We start from the raw sequence: 24,051 nt of genomic DNA, 5'->3' as shown, positions 1-24,051 counted from the left end.
TCCAAAATCAAGACTCAATTACTTAAAACACTTCATCCAGAAATAAAACTAAAACAGTAACTGATTTCAGTAACTAAAGTATATTAATGTGAGTACAAAATAATACAGACATTGTGAATATAAGGTCGCCTTGTGATTGGCTGACTGGAGATTTAAAGAGGAACGGTGTTTTGGTGTTTAGGCTCCGGGGGATTTAAACCTCCATGGTGCCTTGCCTCTGCTTTGAGCTACAACCAAAGTGTGTAGGCGTCGCTAAGCTATGGAGGAGGGGCAGGAGGGTGTGAGGGAAGCCGTGCTTGAGGAGTTGGCCCGGCTAGGAGTGCAGGATGTGAGAAATACAAGCGAAGCAGGAGGAAAGAAGAGCCATTATGGAAGTAAATTTCATGTCAGTCTCCACCACTCCTCGACGGCATCTGCCAAGACTGCCAAGGGGAAGCCAAGGGGAAAGAGGAGTCCAGGCAGGTCTGTGACATCCAAGAGTCCCATGAAAGCGCGAGATGAGAGGAAACACACCCCGAAGTCGCCGTTCTCCAGTGCCAAGAGAAGGGCTGAGGTGCGGCGCCTCAACAATGCCAACAAGGAGAATAAGGTTGGTGGATTTACCTCATGATATTCGTACAGGATTGAGCCAAGCTTGTTGTGTCCTTGTTTGTCAATGCTGCCATATTTTATGTGTATTATTATTATTATTATTATTATTATTATTATTATTATTATTATTATTATTATTATTATTATTATTATTATAGCACTTCTCTGAGGATAATGTCTCACTAATTTCTTTGTTCGTCACATTTTTAGAATGTATGAACATAGTTTCTTGCTGTGTCCTCTTGATGATGACTATCAAGTAATTCTGTAGGTACAGTACCTATATAGTCATTATTATCAGTATTTGCCTTGGATATATTTATGTAGTATATCCATATTACCTTTTTCTTTTCTTTTCCTCTCTCCTGTGATGATAGTTGTACCTCACAAAATCTTTCATCAAGATCTCAACTGAGGCACCCATCCTATGGGATTTTTTTTTCTTTTTTTTTTTTCATTTTGAACTTCCTCAATAATACCAAATAATCATATATCAAAGATGTTCTGTTTTAATTGTAAACTTCCACACACTTCATGTAGGTTCTACAGAGCACCTTGTATTGGCTGATTGGAAACAGAAGTGATTAAATAAAAATAAGAAGATGAAATAAGGACTGATCAGCATTAATTCTGTGATCAGCCCTAACAGTTCTGCTGAGATTGACAATCAAAATCTCCCCTTGCAATGTTTGGTGGTCATAATGCTTGGTAAATTTTTACAATAGGACCAAACTGTGTTTTCAGTACAAAACTGATATTCGTTATTTTATATTTATTTATTTATTTTCTTTATTTATTTATTTATTTATTTATGTCATTATCATTATTATTGTTATTATTATTATTATTATTATTATTATTATTATTATTATTATTATTATTTATTTATTTATTTATTTATTTTTTATTATTATTTTATTTATTCATTTATTTTTTATTTATTTTTTTTTATAGGCAATTTTGAGCATAAAACATGCTGGAAATACTTAATTTTGTCTCTTCTCAAGTCACCCCCACTACAATGTTGGGGACTTGTCAGGAAGTAGGGTTTATGGGCAGGGCACATGAAAATGGTCATTTTAGGGTACTTGAATGGAGATGGTGGCTTTTAAGAAGGCAATCCTAACCTGACCCAACCTAACCTAACCAGACCTAACCTAACATAACCTGACATAATCTAACCTAACATAACCTGACCCAATATAACCTAACCTACTCGCATCACCTGACAAAAATTCCCTATATCACAGAAACCATTAATTTGCAATGAAAACTTCAATAAAGTAAGTTTCTCAATGTCCATAAAGGTAATAAAAAACAAGACTCCTAAATAAGTAGAGCATTATGGTCCTCTCCAAAAATAATTTTGAATAATTTCTTAATTTAACATTGCCAAGAGACATTGATCTGACTTTGGAAGCATCCAGGAAGCAGTTAGTGTTACCTCACATGATTAACTTACTGAACTTGTTGAATCATTTGAGGACAGGCTACAGACCATAAGGTTCCATATTCTGCCATTAGTTGCTGTCTGCTTTCACCTCTCTCTAATCGTCGACAAATGTCTACCTTCTGCTTAAGTGTAAGCACAACACGCTTCCTCTTTTCTACAACTTTAGGCATGATGAAAGCGTCAGGTGATAAACAGTGCAGTGCACACGCGAGACAGAGTCACTGAGTAAACACAGTGCAGTGGGCCTCGGGTGGCGCGAAGCAGTGTGCTCTGGTGGCGAGGGGACAAAGTATGCCTCGTGCAGGAATTTTAATCGATTTTATGAGTACACATTGATTTTTTATTGATTTTAAGGCTCGGGGAAAAATGTGCCGGATACTTAAAGCTGCCAGATACTCAAATGCCGGATGAGAAGGATTTTAATGTATATCTTTCCCCCTAGGTCCCCAAGCTCATTGTGCATTGGGAAGAGAAATAGAAAGAAGGAAATATTGTATGAAACAGCAATTTTACTATTACAGTGGAACCTCAGTTTTTTTTACTTAATTCATTCCTGAATGTCAAAGAAATCAGTGTAAAATTAATTAATTTATTCCCAAACACCAGTCTACAGTCTTAGTGGCCTATGATAGGCACTCCCATAGTCAAGATGGTTGCTTCACAAAATCTCCAGCTCACAAATTATTTATTCAGAAAGGATGTATTGAATGAACTTAGTAACGCAGAAGTCATCAGAAGATACTGTTTAGATCATGCAGGTATTCTCTTTGTCACCAATCTGTTGAGGGAAGCTTTACAGAGGGACACAGAGAGGAGCAACCCACTTACCACCAAAATGAAGGTGATCATAACACTAAGACATCTTGCTGCTGGAAAAAGCTAATGGAAAATGCTGTTGTGCAGCAGTAATGGCGTTGAGGGTCATCGAGAGAGTCACAGATGGCTCGGGATTACTCCTGAGCACTGAAAACTGTTTGTTTATAGTGAGGCTTTTCAATGGGATCACATTTACCTTATTTCAAAGATTGAATTACTGTCTTACACTCTGTATCTCTCCTGTAAATATATAAAAAGAAAGTAAATATAGAAACCATAAATTAGTAATAAACAGCAGCTTTTGCTATGTCTTTTAGTATATGAAAGCAAGTAATTTTGTTCTAGAACCAAACTGTGGTATGAACCAATAACAAATTCAATTTTTTTGGGGGGAAAACCGATTTGTTCAAAAAAGGAGGCATTCAGTAATCAAGGTTCCACTGTATTTTTCTCAAAGGTGTTTGGGCAAGGGCTGAGTCAGGTGCCACAAGTGTGTGTTCTTTTGAATGGTGGAGGTGAGCAGGTGAAGGTGCCCCAGCTTATGGTTGACCTCTGTAATCACATCCGTCGCAACATAACCACTGAGGGAATCTTCCGTAAGGCTGGATCAGCTCATCGCCAGAATGACCTCAAGGTGAGGAGTTTGAGCCAGTCTGGTCATCTTTACAGTCTTTTTCCATACAAGAGAGCCTGTAATATCTCACATCATTAAGCAATACCTGTATACATAACTGCTAAATAATGTGATGTTTTTGTTTTTTAACTTGACTAATCTATCCTAATTAATGAAATAATATTTTTTATTTTGTTTTTTTGTAATGTACAGAAATTATTGGATGGGGGAAGCAGTCTGCCGTCAAGTGTGCATGTCATTGACTGTGCCTGCCTCCTGAAGCAGTACCTCCGCTGCTTGCCAGAACCTCTACTCTTCTCTGAGGTGCATGCCAGGGTGGTGGCCAGCATGGAACTGGAATCAGAGACTCGTGTAGAAGCTATGGCACTGAGCATTCTACTTCTGCCTCGAACACACATTGACACACTGCTCTATCTCATAGATGTGAGTCCCCCACAATCCAGACTTAAACTCGTGTTTGCAAGATCAAACAATAAGCTAGCACATCATTTTGTACTTGTTGAATGATAGGAAGGAATAAATGTTTTACAGTTTTGAGTTAGATTAATTACAGCAGCATTACTAAGATTATCAGAAAATACAACTTGTACACAACAGCCTTAACCTAACTTCTGCCATATTGTCTCCAGTTTTTCTCAGAGGTTGTAGAGGCCAGTGATAGCAACAAAATGGATGCAAGGAACTTGGCAATTGTTCTGGCTCCTAACCTTTTGCCACCCACCCTGTCCCATCCCCCTGCCCTTCGTCGGAAGTCTTCATCCTTCCCTGACTCCACTTCAGAGGACACAATGCTCACCAAAAACATAGAAATCCTGCAGGTGTGTTGCTATTCTAGAGTGCATATTGTTTACTGTGAACTTAGTTTTATTTTTAGACATTAACTTTATAATTTTTGCCTGTCTTATACTAAGCTTTGTTGTTTCAGCTGCTAATTGAAAATGCTGCTACTGTTTGCCGAATGCCCAGCTATGTGGTGGAGACACTAGAACCACGTCATCGCAGTCAGTCTACTGAGGACCTCATTGCCAGCACTGTACAACCACTGTCATCTTCCAGCAGCAGGCAGGCACAGCAGCAGCCCTTGGCCCCAAACAAGAAGAAGCGCCGTAGTGCTTCCATTCACCGTAAGGAGCTCCTCTGATATCTCTGTCTGTTATTTCTAAGACTGGTTATATTATGGTAGTGATACTCACTGTAACATCACAAAATCTTATCAATTTTCTTTTACAGGATTAATGACTGGATTTCGGCGAGTAGTGGGCCAGAGCCGCCCTGATCCGGCTTCTCCAGCAGATGACCCAGCCAGTTTGGATGCATATCCAGGGATAGCCCTCTCCCCTCTCACTTCTTTGGGCAATCCTACTCCAAGGAAACGAAAGTCAGCTGATGCCCATAACTTAGGAATTGTGGAATTCAGGTGCGTGAGTTGGCTAGACCTGTCACGTGTTGAAGACTTAATATGGATGAGATTATACTTGATTTGATATTCCTGCCTCTTCTCTTAGCTTTTACTGAAATTATTCTTAGCCAACATGGTTTTTCTCTTGCATATGCTGTCAAATTTTATGATTATATGTTTTCTTGAAGAATCTAATACTTATTGCCTGATAAACAGAATGAAATCTGAAATCTGAAAATCTGTTTAAAACATATTTATTTGTGATGTAACAAAAGTGTGCACACACACACACACACACACACACACACACACACACACACACACACACACACACACACACACACACACACACACACACACACACACACACACACACACACACACACAGGACTACCTCCTGGTCACAGAACCTTAAATTCATGTACTAAATGATAAGGCACTTGGAGTAAAAGTTAATTTTAAATATCTTTGCATCCAGACTGGAGATTTGAAACCCAAACCTCAGGCTTGTAAACTAAAAATGCTGATGCTACCTTAAGCATATTACACCATAAATGAAGCACTTAGAATCATAATGTACCAAGTGTTTTTTTTTTTTTTTTTTTTTTTTTTTTTTTTTTTTGCAACAGTTAAACTTGTATACTTCAGGAAGTAAAAGTGATATTCCTTTGCAGTTTCTTTTTAAATGTTGTGCAATATCTGCTATCACATTCTTTCATACTCAGTACAATAATGATGACAGTAATAACGTAATGTTGATTAATTTGACTACAGTGGTAATGAGAATGTCAAGATTGAAAGTAAAAGTGTTAATAAGGTTTTTTAAGATTACAAAAACCAGAGGAAAATAAAGTTTTACTGCATTATTATTTTACTTACATCACTGGATAGTAATTCTGAGTCATGGTCGGTGTCATAATCTGTGAATGTGTTGCAGTTATTAACATCAATGTCAGCCTTGGCAGCCAGCCAACAACTCATAGCAATCGTATTTCAGTGGTAAAGTAGTACAGAAATGACAATGCTTGCGTCTCTTCTTGAGTGTAAACAGAGTCTGTCACCAGTGAGGCAGTTGTGGGCACTGAGAGTGTTCTCCCACACTCCCAATGGCTTAGAAGTGCTCAGCAACACTATGCACCTTACATGGCTGGTTCTCATTGGGTGAGAGTTCTCTTCCCTGTAAAGAGACATTTGGTATCTTATACTTCCAAACTCTGGGCTTTGCTCAATGCTGTGTGACACAGGAGTTAAAATTATGTTTTAATTTAATTTTGACCTTATTGCTGTATGCATTCTGTATCGCAGACTTGTTCACCAGACAGGGATGTTTGCGGAACACAGTGTTAATAACTCAGTTTTAGGTACTATGGCACTTGGTCCAGTATGATTCTAAGCACCTCATATACTTTCATTGCCATTTATTTGCTATGTACACGTGCTAGTCATATTGATGTACCAGAAATGAGAACTACGTCATAGGAGAGTAGTTTTTTGGTATTTTATTTTTTTTATCTTAATGCTATGCATAGAAAATTGAGTTATTTTTCCATTACCTGATAAATTTGAAAAGATTTATTAAATACATATCCATTGCAAATCCCTAATTTTAGAGATATTGAATGAGGAGAAAAAAATTTCTTATTTGGGAAATGTCCTCTAGAGGTCCTGTATCTGTTGCCTGTTTGAGGATCATAATGCTCTTTGTGAGCAAAACCTTGGCAGTGAAGGACAGCAGTGTCTGCACATGAGAAGAGATAGACTGAGCTGGTTTAGGCATGTTGAGGGGATGGCAGCAACTGATTGAAAAAATTTGGAGATCTGAATATTGTTGGAGTTGAGGGACTGGCCTAAAGAAACCTGGAATTAAGTAAACCCGAAGAATTTTTTTAAATCTATGCCTGTGCAGAGAGGCTGCCAGAGACTGTGCAGCTTCGGAAGCCACCAGGAGATAAATAGCACTGACAAATGCAAGCATGCATAATGCCTTTCAAACCTGTGATGGTTACAATCATTGCCATCTATGTCCTTAGTATTCTCTTCTTTCAGTTGATTCTATCCATAGATGTAAGGTATGGTCAGAAAAAAACTTCCAACTATTTCTTAAAAAAAAAAAAGAGTTACATTTTTCCATAACATACTTTTTAACTTCATTTTCTTACATGGCTGGATCTAATGGGGGTTGTACTCCATGCATCAAGTGACATGTTTTTGTGTGTGGGTGTGTAATGTTATTATATAAGGTGATTTTTTTCTGATGTGGGAGCATGTGATGTGTGTATTGCAGGGAGCAGGCTGAGCCTTCCCAGGTCTCTCCACCTACTTGCAAGAAAGCCAAGCTTGAGGGTGATGCTGCTACTAAGCCTTCTGTCCCATCTAGCATACCTTTTCCTTACAGTGCTTCCTCTGTGAGTACTCTGTTGTTCTGTCACTGATAGATAGGTTTTCACAGTTCTTTACTTGTCTGTCATTTAATTTCCCAGTCATATAACTATTCATATAATAATGAAAAGTGAATGAACTCTTGAACTCATTCATTGAGAATGAGCATAGAGTGAAGATTTTCTATTGGTCTCAGACTTTTCAGTGTTATGCCTCTCTCTCTCTCTCTCTCTCTCTCTCTCTCTCTCTCTCTCTCTCTCTCTCTCTCTCTCTCTCTCTCTCTCTCTCTCTCTCTCTCTCTCTCTCTCTCTCTCTCTCTCTCTCTCTCTCTCTCTCTCTCTCTCTCTCTCTCTCTCTCTCTCTCTCTCTCTCTCTCTCTCTCTCTCTCTCTCTCTCTCTCTCTCTCTCTCTCTCTCTCTCTCTCTCTCTCTCTCTCTCTCTCTCTCTCTCTCTCTCTCTCTCTCTCTCTCTCTCTCTCTCTCTCTCTCTCTCTCTCTCTCTCTCTCTCTCTCTCTCTCTCTCTCTCTCTCTCTCTCTCTCTCTCTCTCTCTCTCTCTCTCTCTCTCTCTCTCTCTCTCTCTCTCTCTCTCTCTCTCTCTCTCTCTCTCTCTCTCTCTCTCTCTCTCTCTCTCTCTCTCTCTCTCTCTCTCTCTCTCTCTCTCTCTCTCTCTCTCTCTCTCTCTCTCTCTCTCTCTCTCTCTCTCTCTCTCTCTCTCTCTCTCTCTCTCTCTCTCTCTCTCTCTCTCTCTCTCTCTCTCTCTCTCTCTCTCTCTCTCTCTCTCTCTCTCTCTCTCTCTCTCTCTCTCTCTCTCTCTCTCTCTCTCTCTCTCTCTCTCTCTCTCTCTCTCTCTCTCTCTCTCTCTCTCTCTCTCTCTCTCTCTCTCTCTCTCTCTCTCTCTCTCTCTCTCTCTCTCTCTCTCTCTCTCTCTCTCTCTCTCTCTCTCTCTCTCTCTCTCTCTCTCTCTCTCTCTCTCTCTCTCTCTCTCTCTCTGTCCAGTTGTGCAGCCTTTCCAGATACTGTGACTGCATAAACGTTATGCTTTCTCCCTGCTGTCTGTACTTGAATCTGTCATCTACTTCTAGTACCTGATACTCATATCTCTACAATGCTTGAGGAGGAAAGGATAGTTATGAAAAGATAGTAAGATAGAACCTTATAATATAGAGTTTATCTATTTAATATTAGTGAGGGGAGAACAGTGCTAATAAATGATGTATGATCACACAGGTAAAGCGAACAGAAGGTGTGGGCAGAACTAAGACCAGTTCTGAAGAAGTCTTGCCAAAGAGCCCTTGGACCAGCTTGCACTCCATTATGCCACCCAGCAGCAGCAGAGGCAGGAGAAGTGTGGACTCCTTGTACCCTCCTACAGCATGCAGTCCATTCCATCCAATACACAGTGCACAATCCCAGATGGCAGCTACACCTTCTTTACTAGTTCCTCCTAGTACACCCCTCCTGAAGAGAAGAAGCTTTGACCTTCCCCTAAGAAGTGGGGGAGTCAAGAGAACAAACACCTGCGAGGCAGGTGGTCAGGCCACCCGAAGGAGGAGTAGCAGTAAGGCCCTCAATGAGCCTGATGGTGCAGAGTCATGGACCCCTGGGCCCCGTGGTGTGCCTGATGGGGCAGAATGCACTCTTCGTAGTCAGCCCAGTACTGCCCTACAGGCTTTGGAGCAGCAGTATGATGACATAAAGAGTGTGGTGCGTAGGGAAGAAGAACAGCTAGAACAAAGTGCAGTGCATCATATGAGGGCTGCCCTATTCCCCAACATCTCAACCAGCAGCCAGAATCTGAGCTGTTCTGAGATGATCCAGAGTGCTTATGAACGCATGAAGGTTGAAACAGAAGGCCAGCTAGTCACCCCCGGACCCTCAGACTCACTATCCCGAAGGTTAGACCGTGAATTGAAGATAAGAAACAGGCGCAGTGGTGGGGAACACAGAGTTATCCGGTCTCCCAGTGAACGTAGAATTGGCACTATCCGACGGAGGTCAAAGGAAAGTGTGCAAAACACTGCAAAAAATCTTATTACTGCTGAGGAGATTGGTTCCCCAGCACCTACTCCTACCACCTTCTTCCAAACTCCCAAGATGAAGGCTGCACTACTAAGCACCCCAGCTTCTACTTCCCTTCGCAGAGGCCGCCCTAACTCTGTTAAATCCGGTTTGCCCATGGTGGTACGTTCCTCTGCTGGCAGCAGCCTCTCTCCAGGGATCCAGGTTGACAATAGTACACCAGCGTCAAACACCAGCCGCATGGTGGTGGTCAGCAGGCGGGGAGAAGACAGTAGTACTCCCCAGGAGAGGTCACTAAAGAAAAACAAAAAGAAACAATCTCTTGAAAGTGATAGGAAGATTACAGGAGTTAAAGCATCCCCAAACCATTACCAGCGTCATCATAGTGCCATTGGCAGGTCACCCTCAGATGCTATGGAAAGTGACCCCAACAGAAGGGAAGAGGATCTGTCAAGCAGCTTCCTGGAGGAGGTGATGGGCCCCATGACTCGCAGACGGTCCAGTCGCCTCTCTCTCACCTCCTCTCTCCCTAAGCTGAAGCTTTCACCTTCTCCCCAGTCAGGTCGGGCAAGCCCAGAAGAAGATTGGGTATGTGCTCCAGAATACCTCAAGGCCGAGAGTGGGGAGTGTGGTGAGGGAGTGGTAGGACGGCCTTCACTGGCTGCATTGGTCAAACAAAAGAAAGTTAGCTCCACCCTCCAGCTGTTTAATAATCTTCAGCCAAACTCCCCATACACTTCATGCTCCTCAGCCAATAGACAGCAGCAGCGTGGCCGAGCATCACGACTTACTCCCCGCATCACCATGACTCCCCGTGACCTCCTCAAGGTTAGAGTGCCACCCTCTCCAACTCCAACCAGAATAGCAGTTGTTGCCCCTCTGAGGGAGAGCAGACTCATCAACATCCAACAAGAGCCTTACAAATCAAAGACTCTTCGAGGATGTCCATCTCTCCTTCCTCACCAAGACTCAAATAACCCGCCAAAGTTACCTCCTCGTGGAGCAGTCAGGCCTTCCCCAGTGAGAATGCAATATAGATAACACCATCTAAGTCATGTTTTTTATGTCAGTATCTTCATGTTTTTATGTGTGTTGTTTGCTGTTGAGTTAAGAAAATTTCTTTGGTTTTTGCATGCCAACAATATTTTTTAGATTTTTTAAAAACTTTATTTATTTATCTTTTTCTTTATTTGGTCTATAAATAAATGTCTTCCTCTAGGGCATTACATCAGATTCAATTTAGTTTGATTTTATAAGGATAATGATGTGGTGCTGGTAATTTGTCATCATGATGCTTAAGCTGATGGTATGTCTGAATATTGAAGACCTTGTCTTCCTTTTACTTATTTGTACTTTGCAACATCTATCATGTAAAAGTAGCAGTCATTATGGTGGTTGTTTAGTTCTTTCCATACTCTGCAAATAGCATAGGAAAAGACATAGCCCTTCCTGCACTTCAGCCATTCTTCTAAAGTAGATAGCTTCCATATGTTACATGAGGGGCCCATGGCTTTTCCTGGTCATCCATGGGGGAATCCAAAGTAGAGTCTATTCCTTCCAGAATCTGGCAACTTTCAGTTTTGTGATTTATGCTTCCCTGTTTAATATCCACACAAAGTGTAGCCAGCATGGAAAACTTTTATAGACAGTCTCTACTTAGCAGCATGAAGAGGCAGTAGGCACCTGCCAAAACGATAATTAGTCCCAGTGAGGTCTAAAGCACTGGATCAGGGGGTGCTGTGAACTTATTAAAACCAGCTGTGACCTCACTGAGCATTTCCCTTTGTGTCTCACAACCCAAGGGGGCAGTCACAGCCTGCCCTCTAAAGACAACTCTCTTACTCCACACGAGCAGCTAATAACACACACACACACACACACACACACACACACACACACACACTTCACTGAAAAATTCAAAATCATCATAGCGACTCCTACACCAGCCTCTAAATCCCCATCTGGGGAAGGGACCACAAATGTCCCCAGGTCAGACTGCTCTTCTGATAATGACGCTAAGTGTCTTGACACCCCCCCTCGAATTTTTCTTCATTAACTTCTGCAACATTCACGGTCTAAGATCTAATTTTTTATCTAGAACACCACCTCTCCTCTTCTAAACCTCGTCTTTTCCTCACTGAAACTCGGGTGTCTGAGACAACTGACAGTAGCCCCTTTTCTGCTCCCTCCTACCTTCTCTATCCTCATTTTCAATCCAAAGCTAGATGCATTTATGTGCGCAATGACAACCTGCTTTCGTGCCCATGCTCTTGAATTTTCCGAGTTTTCCACCATCTGGCTACAACTACAGAGTCCCTCTCAGACTAAATTTATCTGTGCTGTATACCTCTCACTTAACTCCTCTGACTATAAGAAATCCTTTGACTGCTTAACTTCCAAAGTGGAGCACATTCTGACTTGCCTTTCTTTTGCAGAGATCTTCATTCTTGGAGACTTCAATGTTTGCCACCAGCTTTGGCTTACCTCTCCCTTCACTGACCATCCTGGTGAACTAGCTTTCAACTTTGCTATCCTCCACGACCTAGAGCAATTGGTGCAACACCCTACTCATATGCCTGACCATCTTGGAGATATGCAAAGCATTCTTGACCTTTTCCTGACCTCTAATCCTTCTGTTTATGCTGTCACCCTCTCTTTTCCGTTGGGCTCCCCCGATCACAATCTCATATATTTATCTTGTCCTACCACTCCAATCCCTCCTACCACTCCAATCCCTCCTCAGGAACCCCCTAAACGAAGGTGCCTCTGGCATTTTCCCTCTGCTAGTTGGGGGGACCTGAGGAGGTATTTTGCTGATTTTCCTTGGAATGACTACTGATTTTGTGTGCCAAGTACATAACAGAGGTGATAGTGTCTGGCATGGAGGGGTACATTCCTCACTTTTTCTCAACCTAAACCTTCCAAACCTTGGTTTAACACAGCTTGTTCTCATGCTATACATGATAGAGAGGTGGCTCACAAAAGGTACTTAAGCCTTCCATCACCAGAATCTCATGCACTTTATATTTCTGCCCAGAACCATGCCACGTCTATTCTCCAACTAGCCAAAAACTTCTTCATTAATAGAAAGTGTCAGAATCTTTCGAGATCCAACTCCCCTCGTGACTTCCGGCATCTAGCCAAAAACATCTCCAATAACTTTGCTCCTTCTTTCCCACCTTTATTTCATCCAGATGCCACCACTGCTATCACATCTATCTGAAGAGCTGAACTCTTCACTCAAACCTTTGCTAAAAACTCTACCTTGGATGATTCAGGGCTTGTTCCTCCCTCTTCTCCACCCTCTGACTACTTCATGCTACCTATTAAAATTCTTCGCAATGATGTTTTCCATACCCTCGCTGGCCTAAACCCTCAGAAGGCTTATGGACCTGATGGGGTCCCTCCTATTGTTCTCCGAAACTGTGCCTCTATGCTTACACCTTGCCTAGTCAAACTCTTTCAACTCTGTCTGTCACCATCTATCTTTTCTTGCTGGAGGCTTGCCTACATTCAGCCTGTTCCTAAAAAGGGTGACCGTTCTAATCCCTCAAACTACCGTCCTATTGCTTTAATTTCCTGCCTATCTAAAGTTTTTGAATCTATCCTCAACAGGAAGATTCTTAAACATATATCACTTCACAACCTTCTATCTATCTGATCGCCAGTGTGGGTTCCGTCAAGGCCACTCTACAGGTGATCTGGCTTTCCTTGCTGAGTCTTGGTCATCCTCTTTTAGAGATTTTGGTGAAACTTTTGCTGTTGCCTTGGATATATCAAAAGCTTTTGATAGAGTCTGGTACAAAGCTTTGATTTCCAAACTACCCTTCTATGGCTTCTCTCCTCTCTGTAACTTCATCTCAAGATTCCTTTTTGATTGTTGTTCTATTGCTGCTGTGGTAGACAGTCACTGTTCTAAATCTATTAATAGTGGTGTTCCTCAGGGTTCTGTCCTGTCACCCACTCTCTTCTTATTATTCATCAATGACCCTCTAAACCAAACTTCTTGTCCTATCCACTCCTACGCTGACGATACCATCCTGCACTTTTCCACGTCTTTTCATGGACATCAACACTTCAGGAAGTAAGCATTTCGTGCAGGGAACCCACAGAACTCCTGACTTCTGATCTTTCTAAAATTTCTGATTGGGGCAGAGCAAACTTGGTATTGTTCAATGCCTCAAAAACTCAATTCCTCCATCTATCAACTTGACAGAACCTTCCAGACAACTACCCCGTCTTCTTCAGTGACACTCAACTGTCCTCCTCTTCTACACTGAACATCCTTAGTCTCTCCTTTACTTATAATCTGAACTGGAAACTTCACATCTCATCTCTAGTTAAAACTGTTATGAAGTTAGGCATTCTGAAACGTCTTCACCAGTTTTTTCAACCCCACCCCCAGCTGCTAACTCTGTACAGGGGCCTTATCTATCCATGTATGGAGTATGCTTCACATGTCTGGGGGATGGTTCCACTCATACTGCTCTTTTAGACAGGGTGGAATCAGAAGCTTTTCATCTCATCAACTCCTCTCCTCTAACTGACCATCTTCAGCCTCTCTCATCGCCGCAGTGTTGCATCTTTAGCTGTCTTCTACCACTATTTTCATGCTAACTGCTGTTCTGATCTTGCTAACTGCATGCTCCCCCTCCTCCTGTGGCCTCGCTGCAGAAGACTTTCTTCTTTCTCTCACTCCTATTCTCAATCATTCATCCTTCTTTCTGGTAAACTCTGGAACTCCCTGCCAACTTCTGTATTTCCACGTTCCTATGACTTTTATGGGACTGGCATCTCGGGGGCTTTTTTTTTTTTTTTTTTTTTTTTTTTTTTTTTTTTTTTTTTTTTTTTGCCGGTGTCCCTCCTACATAAAAAAAAAAAAGCCACTCTTACACCAAAAATTAACCCTCCCAGGAAAGATTTTGAAACAAAAATATGTACTTTTCAAAATTTAAATAATTATGCTTAAGGTGTGGTTTGTAATATTAAAAATATGAGTATTTCTGTACTGTTGGATGATACAGAAAAAAATATAAACTTCAAAAAATTGACACAGAAAAGCAGTACTGTTGTTAGTGTAGTAAATGTGCCATTCATATTGCCATGTCTGTCAAACAGAATCATAAGATGCAGTGAATGGCTGGCAGTCTCATGCTTACATATATTTAAATGGGCCAAATAGTTATATGTAATTTTTCGTGGCATACCTTTCCATCATTGTTTCATCTTTGTCTTTGTTTTTTCTCAAAGAATTTTTCATGTTTTAGACTCATCATATAGAAGACCATAGGGTCACAAATAAATGTGATACCTTCACTTCATATATTTTCAGTACATGTACTCTTCTTAAACTTAAAAATGTGTGTGTGTGTTGTGTGTGTGTGTGTGTGTGTGTGTTTGTGTGTGTGTGTGCAAGCAGAGGTTGCATGGCTATGCATTCAATGTACACAGCTTCCATTTGGTGCCATAATATAGGAGAAGTACAACAGTGGTGTGTGAAGCAGGCAGGGTCTTTGTTCTTATAACACAGTACATGCTTGGTTTATAACATTGATCTTGTAAAACTGCAGCTTATTCAGTAAGGTATACATGAACATTTTTCCTAAAATATCAGTACAGGAAACTTTTATGGGAAAGATTAGCCCCCGCCTCGTTTTCGCACACAATTATAAGGATAAAAAATGTAAATATGACTTCCAAATACTCGTTTTTACATTTGTAAAGGATTTCTTTCAATAATAATGATAAAAATACCACATGGCGATGAAATTGTCCTTTAGTGTTAATTAAGATTTATGACGGCTTAGATGTTTTGTTTCTGCTGGAAATACACACTGAATGTTAACGAGCCTGTGCTCGTCTGCTTTGCTTTTTCACCCATAGACTAGAAATGTACCAAAGTGCGCAGCTCGCTGGCCTACTTTTATGTAATCTTTTGGAGGGGAAAACGGGTGCCAAAATATCCGGTTTGGGAATTTTGGTTTTACAGGAAATTGACCTTTTCCCGCTGTTTTTTTTTTTTTTTTTTTTTTTTTTTTCCACCACCGTATTTTGCCTTTCCGGAGCGTGTCTTGCGTCACGATGAACACTGATTGCCGTGCGTGGGTGTTACGGGGGAGGACATCGCTAGGCCACAACTCAATAACCTTAAATTGAGTGCAGTCTTTTTCCATTTACGGCTGCAAATAATTAATTTCGTTCATGGTTCCTGCAAATGTTTATCAGAAATTACTTAAAATCTATCTTGGGGTGGGGCTCACAGCTAGCCAGTATAATCAGCACAGCATTACTGAAAATGGTACAGCTTAACGTAACACTACCATATGCTGTGAAGTGTGTATGAATTAGAACCCATGCAACTTTTCAAATGTATACTACGACCTAATATCCGCAACGATTCATAACACAAAGCCTGATATGGCCCAGATGTCCTCTGATCCTTTGTGACAATATCGCATCCGGACAGTTGACATGTGGCCTACTGACACATGCGTTAGCGGAAGTGGCACCATGCGTCCCAAGGAAGTCAGTATTTCTTTCCCTGACCACCTTGGCTTTCGAACAATGGACGCCGCACCTCGAATACTTTGAAAAGGCTCTAGTTGAAGTTAGACGTTTCTCTCTCTCTCTCTCTCTCTCTCTCTCTCTCTCTCTCTCTCTATGGTTGTAGTGAGAGATTAACACTATTTTTACATTATCACAGCAAGTTAATCATCTCTGTGGCCTTTGAAAATAGTCATGGTGAGATTAGGCCAATAAGCGACTTTATATATAGTCATGGTGAGATTAGGCCAATAAGCGACTTTTCCTGAGGACTTTTGTAGTGGTTTTGATTGTTCAAGTTACCGACACAAAGAGTGAATGAGTGACAGGTAGTGGAAGGGATCACTGACCTCGCAGCCTATATTACTCCTTGCCACGCCTTGAATTATGAGTATTGTTAGGCCAGCCAGAATGTTAATGAGTACAGAGACTTCACATTACAGCGTCATGTGATCCCGTTGTGGTGACGTCTTAAAACTGATCAACTACTTTCTCTCTCTCTCTCTCTCTCTCTCTCTCTCTCTCTCTCTCTCTCTCTCTCTCTCTCTCTCTCTCTCTCTCTCATAGATTAATAACAGTTAACTTAACCCTGCGTACTAATAAATATTAATAAGTTCATTTATATTTTTATCCCAATAAGCTATAAAATGTAAGAAATGCTAAGTTATCCAGTTTTCTACGAGCATAAGTCATACGTAGTACGAGGCGATATGCGCAACCATTAGACGAAACTGCGCCATGTTCACAAATAAGGATGAACAACGCTCATCAGGAATCACCAGGAGAGACGAGCTGATGTCACAAACCAGTCCCCGCAGCCTCTGTCCACTACCTGTTCCCTCTCTCTCCCGAATTCTTGCTCTCCTTCACTATCATCGCTATCCAATGTTCACTATACCATCTATGTACAATTCTCTCTCTCTCTCTCTCTCTCTCTCTCTCTCTCTCTCTCTACGTCATATTATATATACTTATTAATTGCTATACTTTTGTAAATATTCTGCATAACTGTTAGACGCCAAGAACGTCTCATTTATCAATTTATTTGCTTATTCATTTATTTATTTATTTTTTTTTACAAGCACGCAAATGAGTGGGACTGCGGCTATAACACTTGATTCTACTCGTTGTAAATAAGCAAGGCTAAAACAAAAATAATAATATGGAGCTTAACCCTGCAATAGATAGACAGATAAATAGATAGATAATAGAGAGAGAGAGAGAGAGAGAGAGAGAGAGAGAGAGAGAGAGAGAGAGAGAGAGAGAGAGAGAGAGAGAGAGAGAGAGAGAGAGAGACGCAACCCCGATTCCTACATCAGTGAAAGCAGCAGGCACCCTCACTTAAGTGTGCATAAACCCATACATAGCGGCATTCCTGCAACTGAACGTGTCACACCTTTACGTGCCGTGCTGCATGCCACGCTCAAACACCTAGAAAACAAAGTCAACACGGACGTCCTTCCACGACCATATTTCCTAGACGTGTATTGGCTAACCGCATGTACAAGCACGGAGAAAGGCAAGCGACCCCGTGCAGGAATGTCATTCATGAACATAAGCTAGATTTCTACTCGTCTCCACTTAGGCAGAGAAGGTGACCCGCACCGTTCACGTCAGTGTCCGAGCGTTTTTTTTAACGGAAATGTAATGGGAAATGATATTGTGTCATCATCCCCCGAAACCCTCAAGGAAAGGATACGGTTTAGGGCGAATGTTGATGAAGGAAACTGAGTGTGACGGTGTAGCGGTAACCATGTCCAAGAATCTGAGTGGCCGGGTGAGTGAGTGAATGGTGCTTCACTCTCCCGTCCACTGCTCAGTTGGCAACCCTCAAGTCAAGTGCCGACACCCCTGCCCCTCGGCTCTCGCTCAGTCACCTCACCTCACTTCAGTGGGTATCACGCTGTCCGTGGTGCACGCTTCCATCACTCGCCTCGCTCTTGCCCCTCAAATATGGAAGCGGGATTTCGTGCGACACATGAAACCTGAGGGATAACCAACGTGTACATTCCACACACACTCCTCTGTACCAAAACACGGGTACCTTAGAGCCGCGCTGGACATTTATTGACAAAACTGACACTCAGAAGGAGACTTATCCTAAAGTAATTTAGATATATCATCGACTGGAGCTTAGTAACGCCGAACATAAGAGGCGCGTAGGAGAGGAACCTTGGACAAACCTACCTCGGTGTGGTGTTGGGGTCGCAATACATTATATCTGCGTGGCATCTTCAGTAAGTTACCATGGGGAATGCATGCTCGAGCTGTAAGGACTGCGGGTGCTTCTCTTGGATGTACCCGAAGAAGTCCAACCTGCCCGCCAAGCCCGAGCCCGTGGACCGGCCCAAGCCCGTCACTCCGGTCCTCAGCGAAGTCGAGGGTAAGTGTGATTTTTTTGATGAGTTGTATGGACTCTGAATGTGTCACGGAACTTTGAATGAATGTATGACATTTGTAGCAAGCTATTTGTTTATCTTAATATTATTCATGTTTTCGTTGTGCGCGTCTCCATTTTTTTTTTTTTTTTTTTCGTCTTCGTTATTTGAAACAAAGATATGTATGAGAATATGCGGTATCTATGCAGACAGTTCATTATTTACATGTTTTAATATATTTCGTCATGTGCATTCGAGCTCCTGGTTATTTGGTGTCATCGTAATTTGCTCCGAACGGTGAGCTTGACTGGATCTCGTCGGGGAGTGTTTGGAGGAGCGATTGATTGGCTTGATTGGCGTCAGACACCCTTGATTGGTTGAAAGGAAAGTAAGTGGTGTGAGAGGGTGCATGAGGCTGACTGACTTGTGAGCACGTGTTACTCTTCACTCCATAAGCTTCTCCTTGCATTATAGCAGTGACACGGTGTGGCTTGTGCAGGGGCGCGAACAGATGCCACTGGTGCATTGCTATGTGCCTGGGCAACCCGCAATCCTCAGTAACTCGCCCGTGTGTTCCGAAGTCATGTAAGTGAACTCTAGAAATAGTGTGGCTAAACCTGGGTGGCGGACGTTTGGCAGGGAAGTAAAAGCCTGCTCACCATTTTTGTCGAAGTACATCCTCGCAACAACGCGTAGTCGAGACACACAAGACACTTGCGCCTTAAAATTCTTGACATATTATTGTGATTACGAGTTTCTGTGCTGTAGTTATCTTCCTTCAGGGTTGTAATCAAGAGACGCGGATCGGATTAATGTCGAGAAAGGAAAAAAGAAAGATATTACCGTTTATTCTTCTTTGGCACACTTCCGTAAACTCGGAAGGAACCTCTCAAATAAACTCTGATTGATGGTAGCAACTCGAACTGGCTTATGACGACAGAAACAGTCTCGCGTCTTTGCATTTTCAAGAATTCTCATAAATATATTGATAACACAATAACGTGCCCAAATGAACGCAAATACCTTCTGCATAACTATTAAATTAGCGTCTAAGTATGAGATGTTTTTCTTATCTTTTTTTTTTTTTTCCGGAGCGGGTTGAGGGGGAGGGGGAGAAGGGTGGCCAGACTGGTTTTGGCGAGGTTGTTTGTTTCGTGTTTTGTATTAACCCATAAAAAAAAAAAAGTGGTCATGCAAGTTTAATGAGCAATTGTTAGGTATGCCAGATTCCATACGTGTTTTTTTGGTACCTTATATAGATATTGCATTCAAATCAGGTTGTATCTCTCTCTCTCTCTCTCTCTCTCTCTCTCTCTCTCTCTCTCTCTCTCTCTCTCTCTCTCTCTCTCTCTCTCTCAGATGTCCACCATATCTGTTATACATAATATCATTGAAAATAATAAAAACCCTGTAAAAAAAAAAATATATATATATATATATATATATATATATATATATATATATATATATATATATATATATATATATATATATATATATATATATATATATATATATATATATATATATATATGAAATAAAATAAAAATAAAAATAAAATACAGTGTAGTAAATCTATCGTTAATACCATCAATAAATAAAAAAAAAAACGTACCTTATAGTTCTTAGCTATAGTCCCGACGTCCACATGAGCCATCCATATACCCGTCCCAAGGTTCAATGGCCTTTAAAATCTAGCGTAATATTTTTGTCATTCTCATCATTCTCATCATTAACCTTTATAACTCCACTTCCCGGCAAGATTTCATGTTATATAGTTTTCTGTCTGTAAGAGATAATAAGAGAAAGAAACGAAAAGTAATATTATGTAATTAAATGGCTGAGAAAGGCTTTATGATGGCAGTCAAGCACAGCAGACTGTAGTAGTTAGGTGTGGGAGCGGTGGGCGGAGGTACAGGCGAGGAGAATGAGCAGGCCAAGCCGCGTATACAACCGGGAAGTGTGCATGTTTGTGTGGAGGGGAAGCGGGAGCACGGACCAAAACACCACACTACTACAAGGGCAACTTAATTCCCTTCCATATATGCCAGATAAAGAACACGTACGCAGATATTCCATTGAAAGCATCACGCACCCAACGACCGTAACAAATACCTATGTATGAATCGAGAGAGGTCCGTAGTCAGAAAAATTTTGCTCTCTCACCACGAGTGTTTCCAAAGGCTACAGAGATGATAAACCGGGTTCTCAAGAGTATTTCTCCTGTTAATGGTGTAGAAATATTGTTAATCTGTCCCTAGAACCATACAAAATAAAACACCCTAAAAAAACCGTGTCACTTCAACAAAAGCCTTTCCTCGGGTACTGAGAAGGAACTCCAGACAGAAGGACCATCTGGCAAGCTGTACGGTACTCGCCCGCCAGACTGCATTGTTATTTTTGATAGCTGGCGCCCCTCACGAGACTTTGATTGGTCGTCCTTTATCCTCCTCCCCCGCACATAACCTGCTGAGCTGTGTGTTCCTCTGCCCCTTGGTTGGTAGGTGGGAGGCGCGGCTCCTCCCTCGTGCTTACCACCGGCGCTTGTGTCTGTCTGGCAGGGAACTCAGCTGAGCGTGGGTCGGTCCTCTCCTTGCCTTGCGCGGCCTCAAACTCTTTTTTTTTATGCAAACAACTGTTTTCTGAACATGTGGGATGGGAAAAAGTGTTCTCACATAACAGTGGGTATTAAATATTGCGGGGGTTGTTGTTTTTGTTGTTGTTGTTGTTGTTGTTGTTGTTGCTGTTGTTTTTGTTGCTCCTATGCTTTGTACTACTGCTACACTACTGCTTCTTCTTTTCTCCTACTACTACTACTACTACTACTACCGCATTGTGCATCTTATTAAGGTTACTTATTACATCAATTGGAGGAAATGCTTCCAATCAAGTGTGCGTGCAAGTGTGTGTGTGTGTGTGTGTGCGAGAGAGAGAGAGAGAGAGAGAGAGAGAGAGAGAGAGAGAGAGAGAGAGGGGGGGGGGGCGTTATGCTCAGCGGCACAGGTCAACTTTTCATTAGTGCTCCTCCCTCCCCTCTAGAGTCTTACTGCTCACCTGGCATTCGTGAAGACACACAAGTTATAACAACAGCTGTGGAGACGTTCATAATTTCATTTTTTTTTTTTTCATAGCTGTTACGTTATATCATATTTAAAGGCCATAGCTATTAAATTACATTATATTTAAATAGCATAGTAATCAGAAAAATTCTAGCCTATGATAAGAAGTAAAACATTCTAATAAGTAAATGTAAATATAGATATGAATTTGTTCATAGTTTCTACATTACTTGATCCGTTATTGAATAAGCACACTTTTTTAAATGTATCTTGTGTAGCGGTAAAGTTTTATACATTTGAAATAAACGTCGATTTAACATTCACTGATCTTTCCTTAAAATATGTTATTTTCTTATTATTGATTTTTTTTTTCAGTACCAGCCTTCTTAAATATTTTTGATGTGTTAAAAGACAGATTAAATAAAGTTGTAATCATGACAGTCATAGCTGTTGTGGCGTACCTAGTACCAGAGTAACCAATACCAAAAATATCAAACACAATAACTGGGCATGTGCGAGCTGTATATGCAAATATTTTAATGAGTTTTTTCTTCTCGCTGTAGCAAAGAAAAAAAAAAAAGAAAAAAATTACAAAACTTATCCAGTAACGTGACACGGGACACGTTTGCCTCTCCTGACTCAGACGCCAGTAGATTACTCACAGTGGAAGTACTGTTGCGAAGGGGCGTGCTTCTGTCACTGCCACAGGGTTCTAAACTCACGAACACGATGCTCTGAGGACAGAAAGCACAACCTGCGGGAAATATAAATAAATGAATAAACAAATAAATATATGAATAATAATACAGTTAGATGAAATTTATATGCATACATTTATGAAACAGTTAAGTATATTAAAGTAAAAAAAAAAAAAAAGTAAAAGTAAAAAAAAAAATATTTATATATGAGAGTAATGACTAATTCTCAGCTTATCTGCAAAAAAAAAGTACAATTAGATACAATTTAAATCAACACCTACATTAAAATAGTAAACTGAAGAAAAGGAAAGCTCAAATACACACGATCTTAAGGGAGTATTTATGTGAGAGCATGAAATATATTGCCGGCATAAAGTGCAATAAGTAGATAGCACCTTAAATTTAAAAGTTTGAGATTACTTTAAAAAAATGCATATACAACGAAAATAACAACACAGCAACACTTAAGAATCATTTAGTACTTGAATAGCCCCAAGAATGTAGCAGGATGAAGAGGAAGACGAGGAGGGAGAGGAGGAGGAGGAGGAGGAGGAGGAGGAGGAGAAAGGAGAAGTAATAGCATTTGCCAAGCGGCGGAAAATAGTCACTAGGGCACCACCACCACCATCACCACCACTACAACCACCTACCTACCCAGCTGGGCGGCCACTCAGCCCTCGCCCTCCTGCCAGCACCACCACCTCCACCACCACCACGCTCGTTGAGGGAGTTAGCGGCCCCGCCCCCCCACCCACTCACTCGACCAGCGGTGTAGTCGTGGTCACAAGTCGAGCCTTTTGCACTTAACTTCACTGTGTTTTGCGTTTTCTTTAGTCTTACATCCTCTGTCACGCTTAGTCTATCACGTTTTGTAAGGAGACTGTCAGCCTTTCAGAGGACTTGAGACTCAGTAAGACGTTCGAATACGTAGAAGTGATCATGATAACACACACACACACACACACACACACACACACACACACACACACACACACACACACATGCACGCACACTATCCATGCACTTGTTTTGCAACTTACATAGTTCATATATATATATATATATATATATTCTTTTTTTACATTATGTCATTTGTCATACTTAAATTATTCACTTGCACTTGATATGACACACACACACACACACACACACACACACACACACACACACACACACACACACACACACTCCAGATACTACATAAACATTCCCTTTGCATCCTCCTCCTCCTCCTCCTCCTTGTGGCATAAAGATCCTCGTGGCAAGATGATACCACAAACAAAAAACGCACAAGAGGCAGTAATAAATACATAAATAAGTAAATAAACAGATCAAATAAAAAGAAGACAAAGTGCTCCTCGACATAAAACAACAACACAACAACTTCTTAAAAAGCCACGGGAATTCCATAAAATCAACAAAAAATAAACAAAGTAATAAGAGAAAATGTTTTCTTGGTCACATAAAGAGACAAAAAAAGAAGAAAAGTAAAAATTTGATCTTGATATACTAGATAACATTTCGAGGTCCTTTTTGCAGACCGCTGGCAGTTTCTCTATGGGGGATGGGATGGGATGAGATGAAGTGATATGGCGCTAAGGAGGAGGAGAAGTAGAGGGAGGTAGGAGGGAAGGAGGAAGGCGATTAGGCTATTGAGGGTGGAGGAGCAGGGAGGGAGCCAGGCAGACAGCTGGCCTGGCGGGAAGGGAGTGACCGCGCTGGGTTGTGGTGAGGAGGAGGGGAAAGGTTAGGTTGAGCAATGAGGGTTAGAGAGAGAGAGAGAGAGAGAGAGAGAGAGAGAGAGAGAGAGAGAGAGAGAGAGAGAGAGAGAGAGAGATGGCATTTGATTTTCTGAAAGTATGAATAAAAAATAATCTTCATTGTTATTAAACTCATCAGACTAAAATTTTGAAGCTCTCTCACAACTGAAGCTTGAAAAACAATCGTAATTTCAGAATTCGTGTAAAGTGCAAGCGTATGAGAGAGAGAGAGAGAGAGAGAGAGAGAGAGAGAGAGAGAGAGAGAGAGAGAGAGAGAGAGAGAGAGAGATTCCCCCACATGCTAGTGACGAAAACTTTCGC

The 24,051-nt window shown here is 41.3% G+C and overlaps 2 protein-coding genes across 3 annotated transcripts in view; both read left to right on the top strand.

Annotated features, from left to right (window-relative positions):
• Positions 1–259: 259 nt before the first annotated feature.
• Positions 260–10,333, top strand: LOC135103250 (uncharacterized). Its single transcript, XM_064009294.1, has 8 exons — positions 260–589; positions 3,318–3,494; positions 3,687–3,917; positions 4,124–4,312; positions 4,420–4,618; positions 4,725–4,911; positions 7,178–7,298; positions 8,501–10,333. The coding sequence occupies exons 1-8, from the start codon at positions 260–262 to the stop codon at positions 10,331–10,333; spliced, it is 3,267 nt and encodes a 1,088-aa protein (XP_063865364.1).
• A 7,292-nt stretch (positions 10,334–17,625) lies between these two features.
• The window catches only part of LOC135103664 (annulin-like), a 33,245-nt gene continuing 26,819 nt past the window's right edge, over positions 17,626–24,051 (top strand). Inside the window, exon 1 of one of the 2 annotated variants that reach the window (XM_064010222.1) lies at positions 17,626–18,218. In XM_064010222.1, the coding sequence (XP_063866292.1) occupies positions 18,083–18,218 (136 nt within the window). In that variant the 5' untranslated portion in view covers positions 17,626–18,082. The remainder of the gene's footprint in view (positions 18,219–24,051) is intronic. The other variant, XM_064010223.1, reaches the window with a different exon arrangement.

This window comes from Scylla paramamosain, chromosome 9 (assembly GCF_035594125.1).
Source record: "Scylla paramamosain isolate STU-SP2022 chromosome 9, ASM3559412v1, whole genome shotgun sequence".
In the NCBI taxonomy this organism is placed as follows: Eukaryota; Metazoa; Arthropoda; class Malacostraca; order Decapoda; family Portunidae; genus Scylla; species Scylla paramamosain.
Note: the sequence above shows the minus strand (reverse complement) of the source record. Positions and strands in the feature narration are given on the sequence as shown.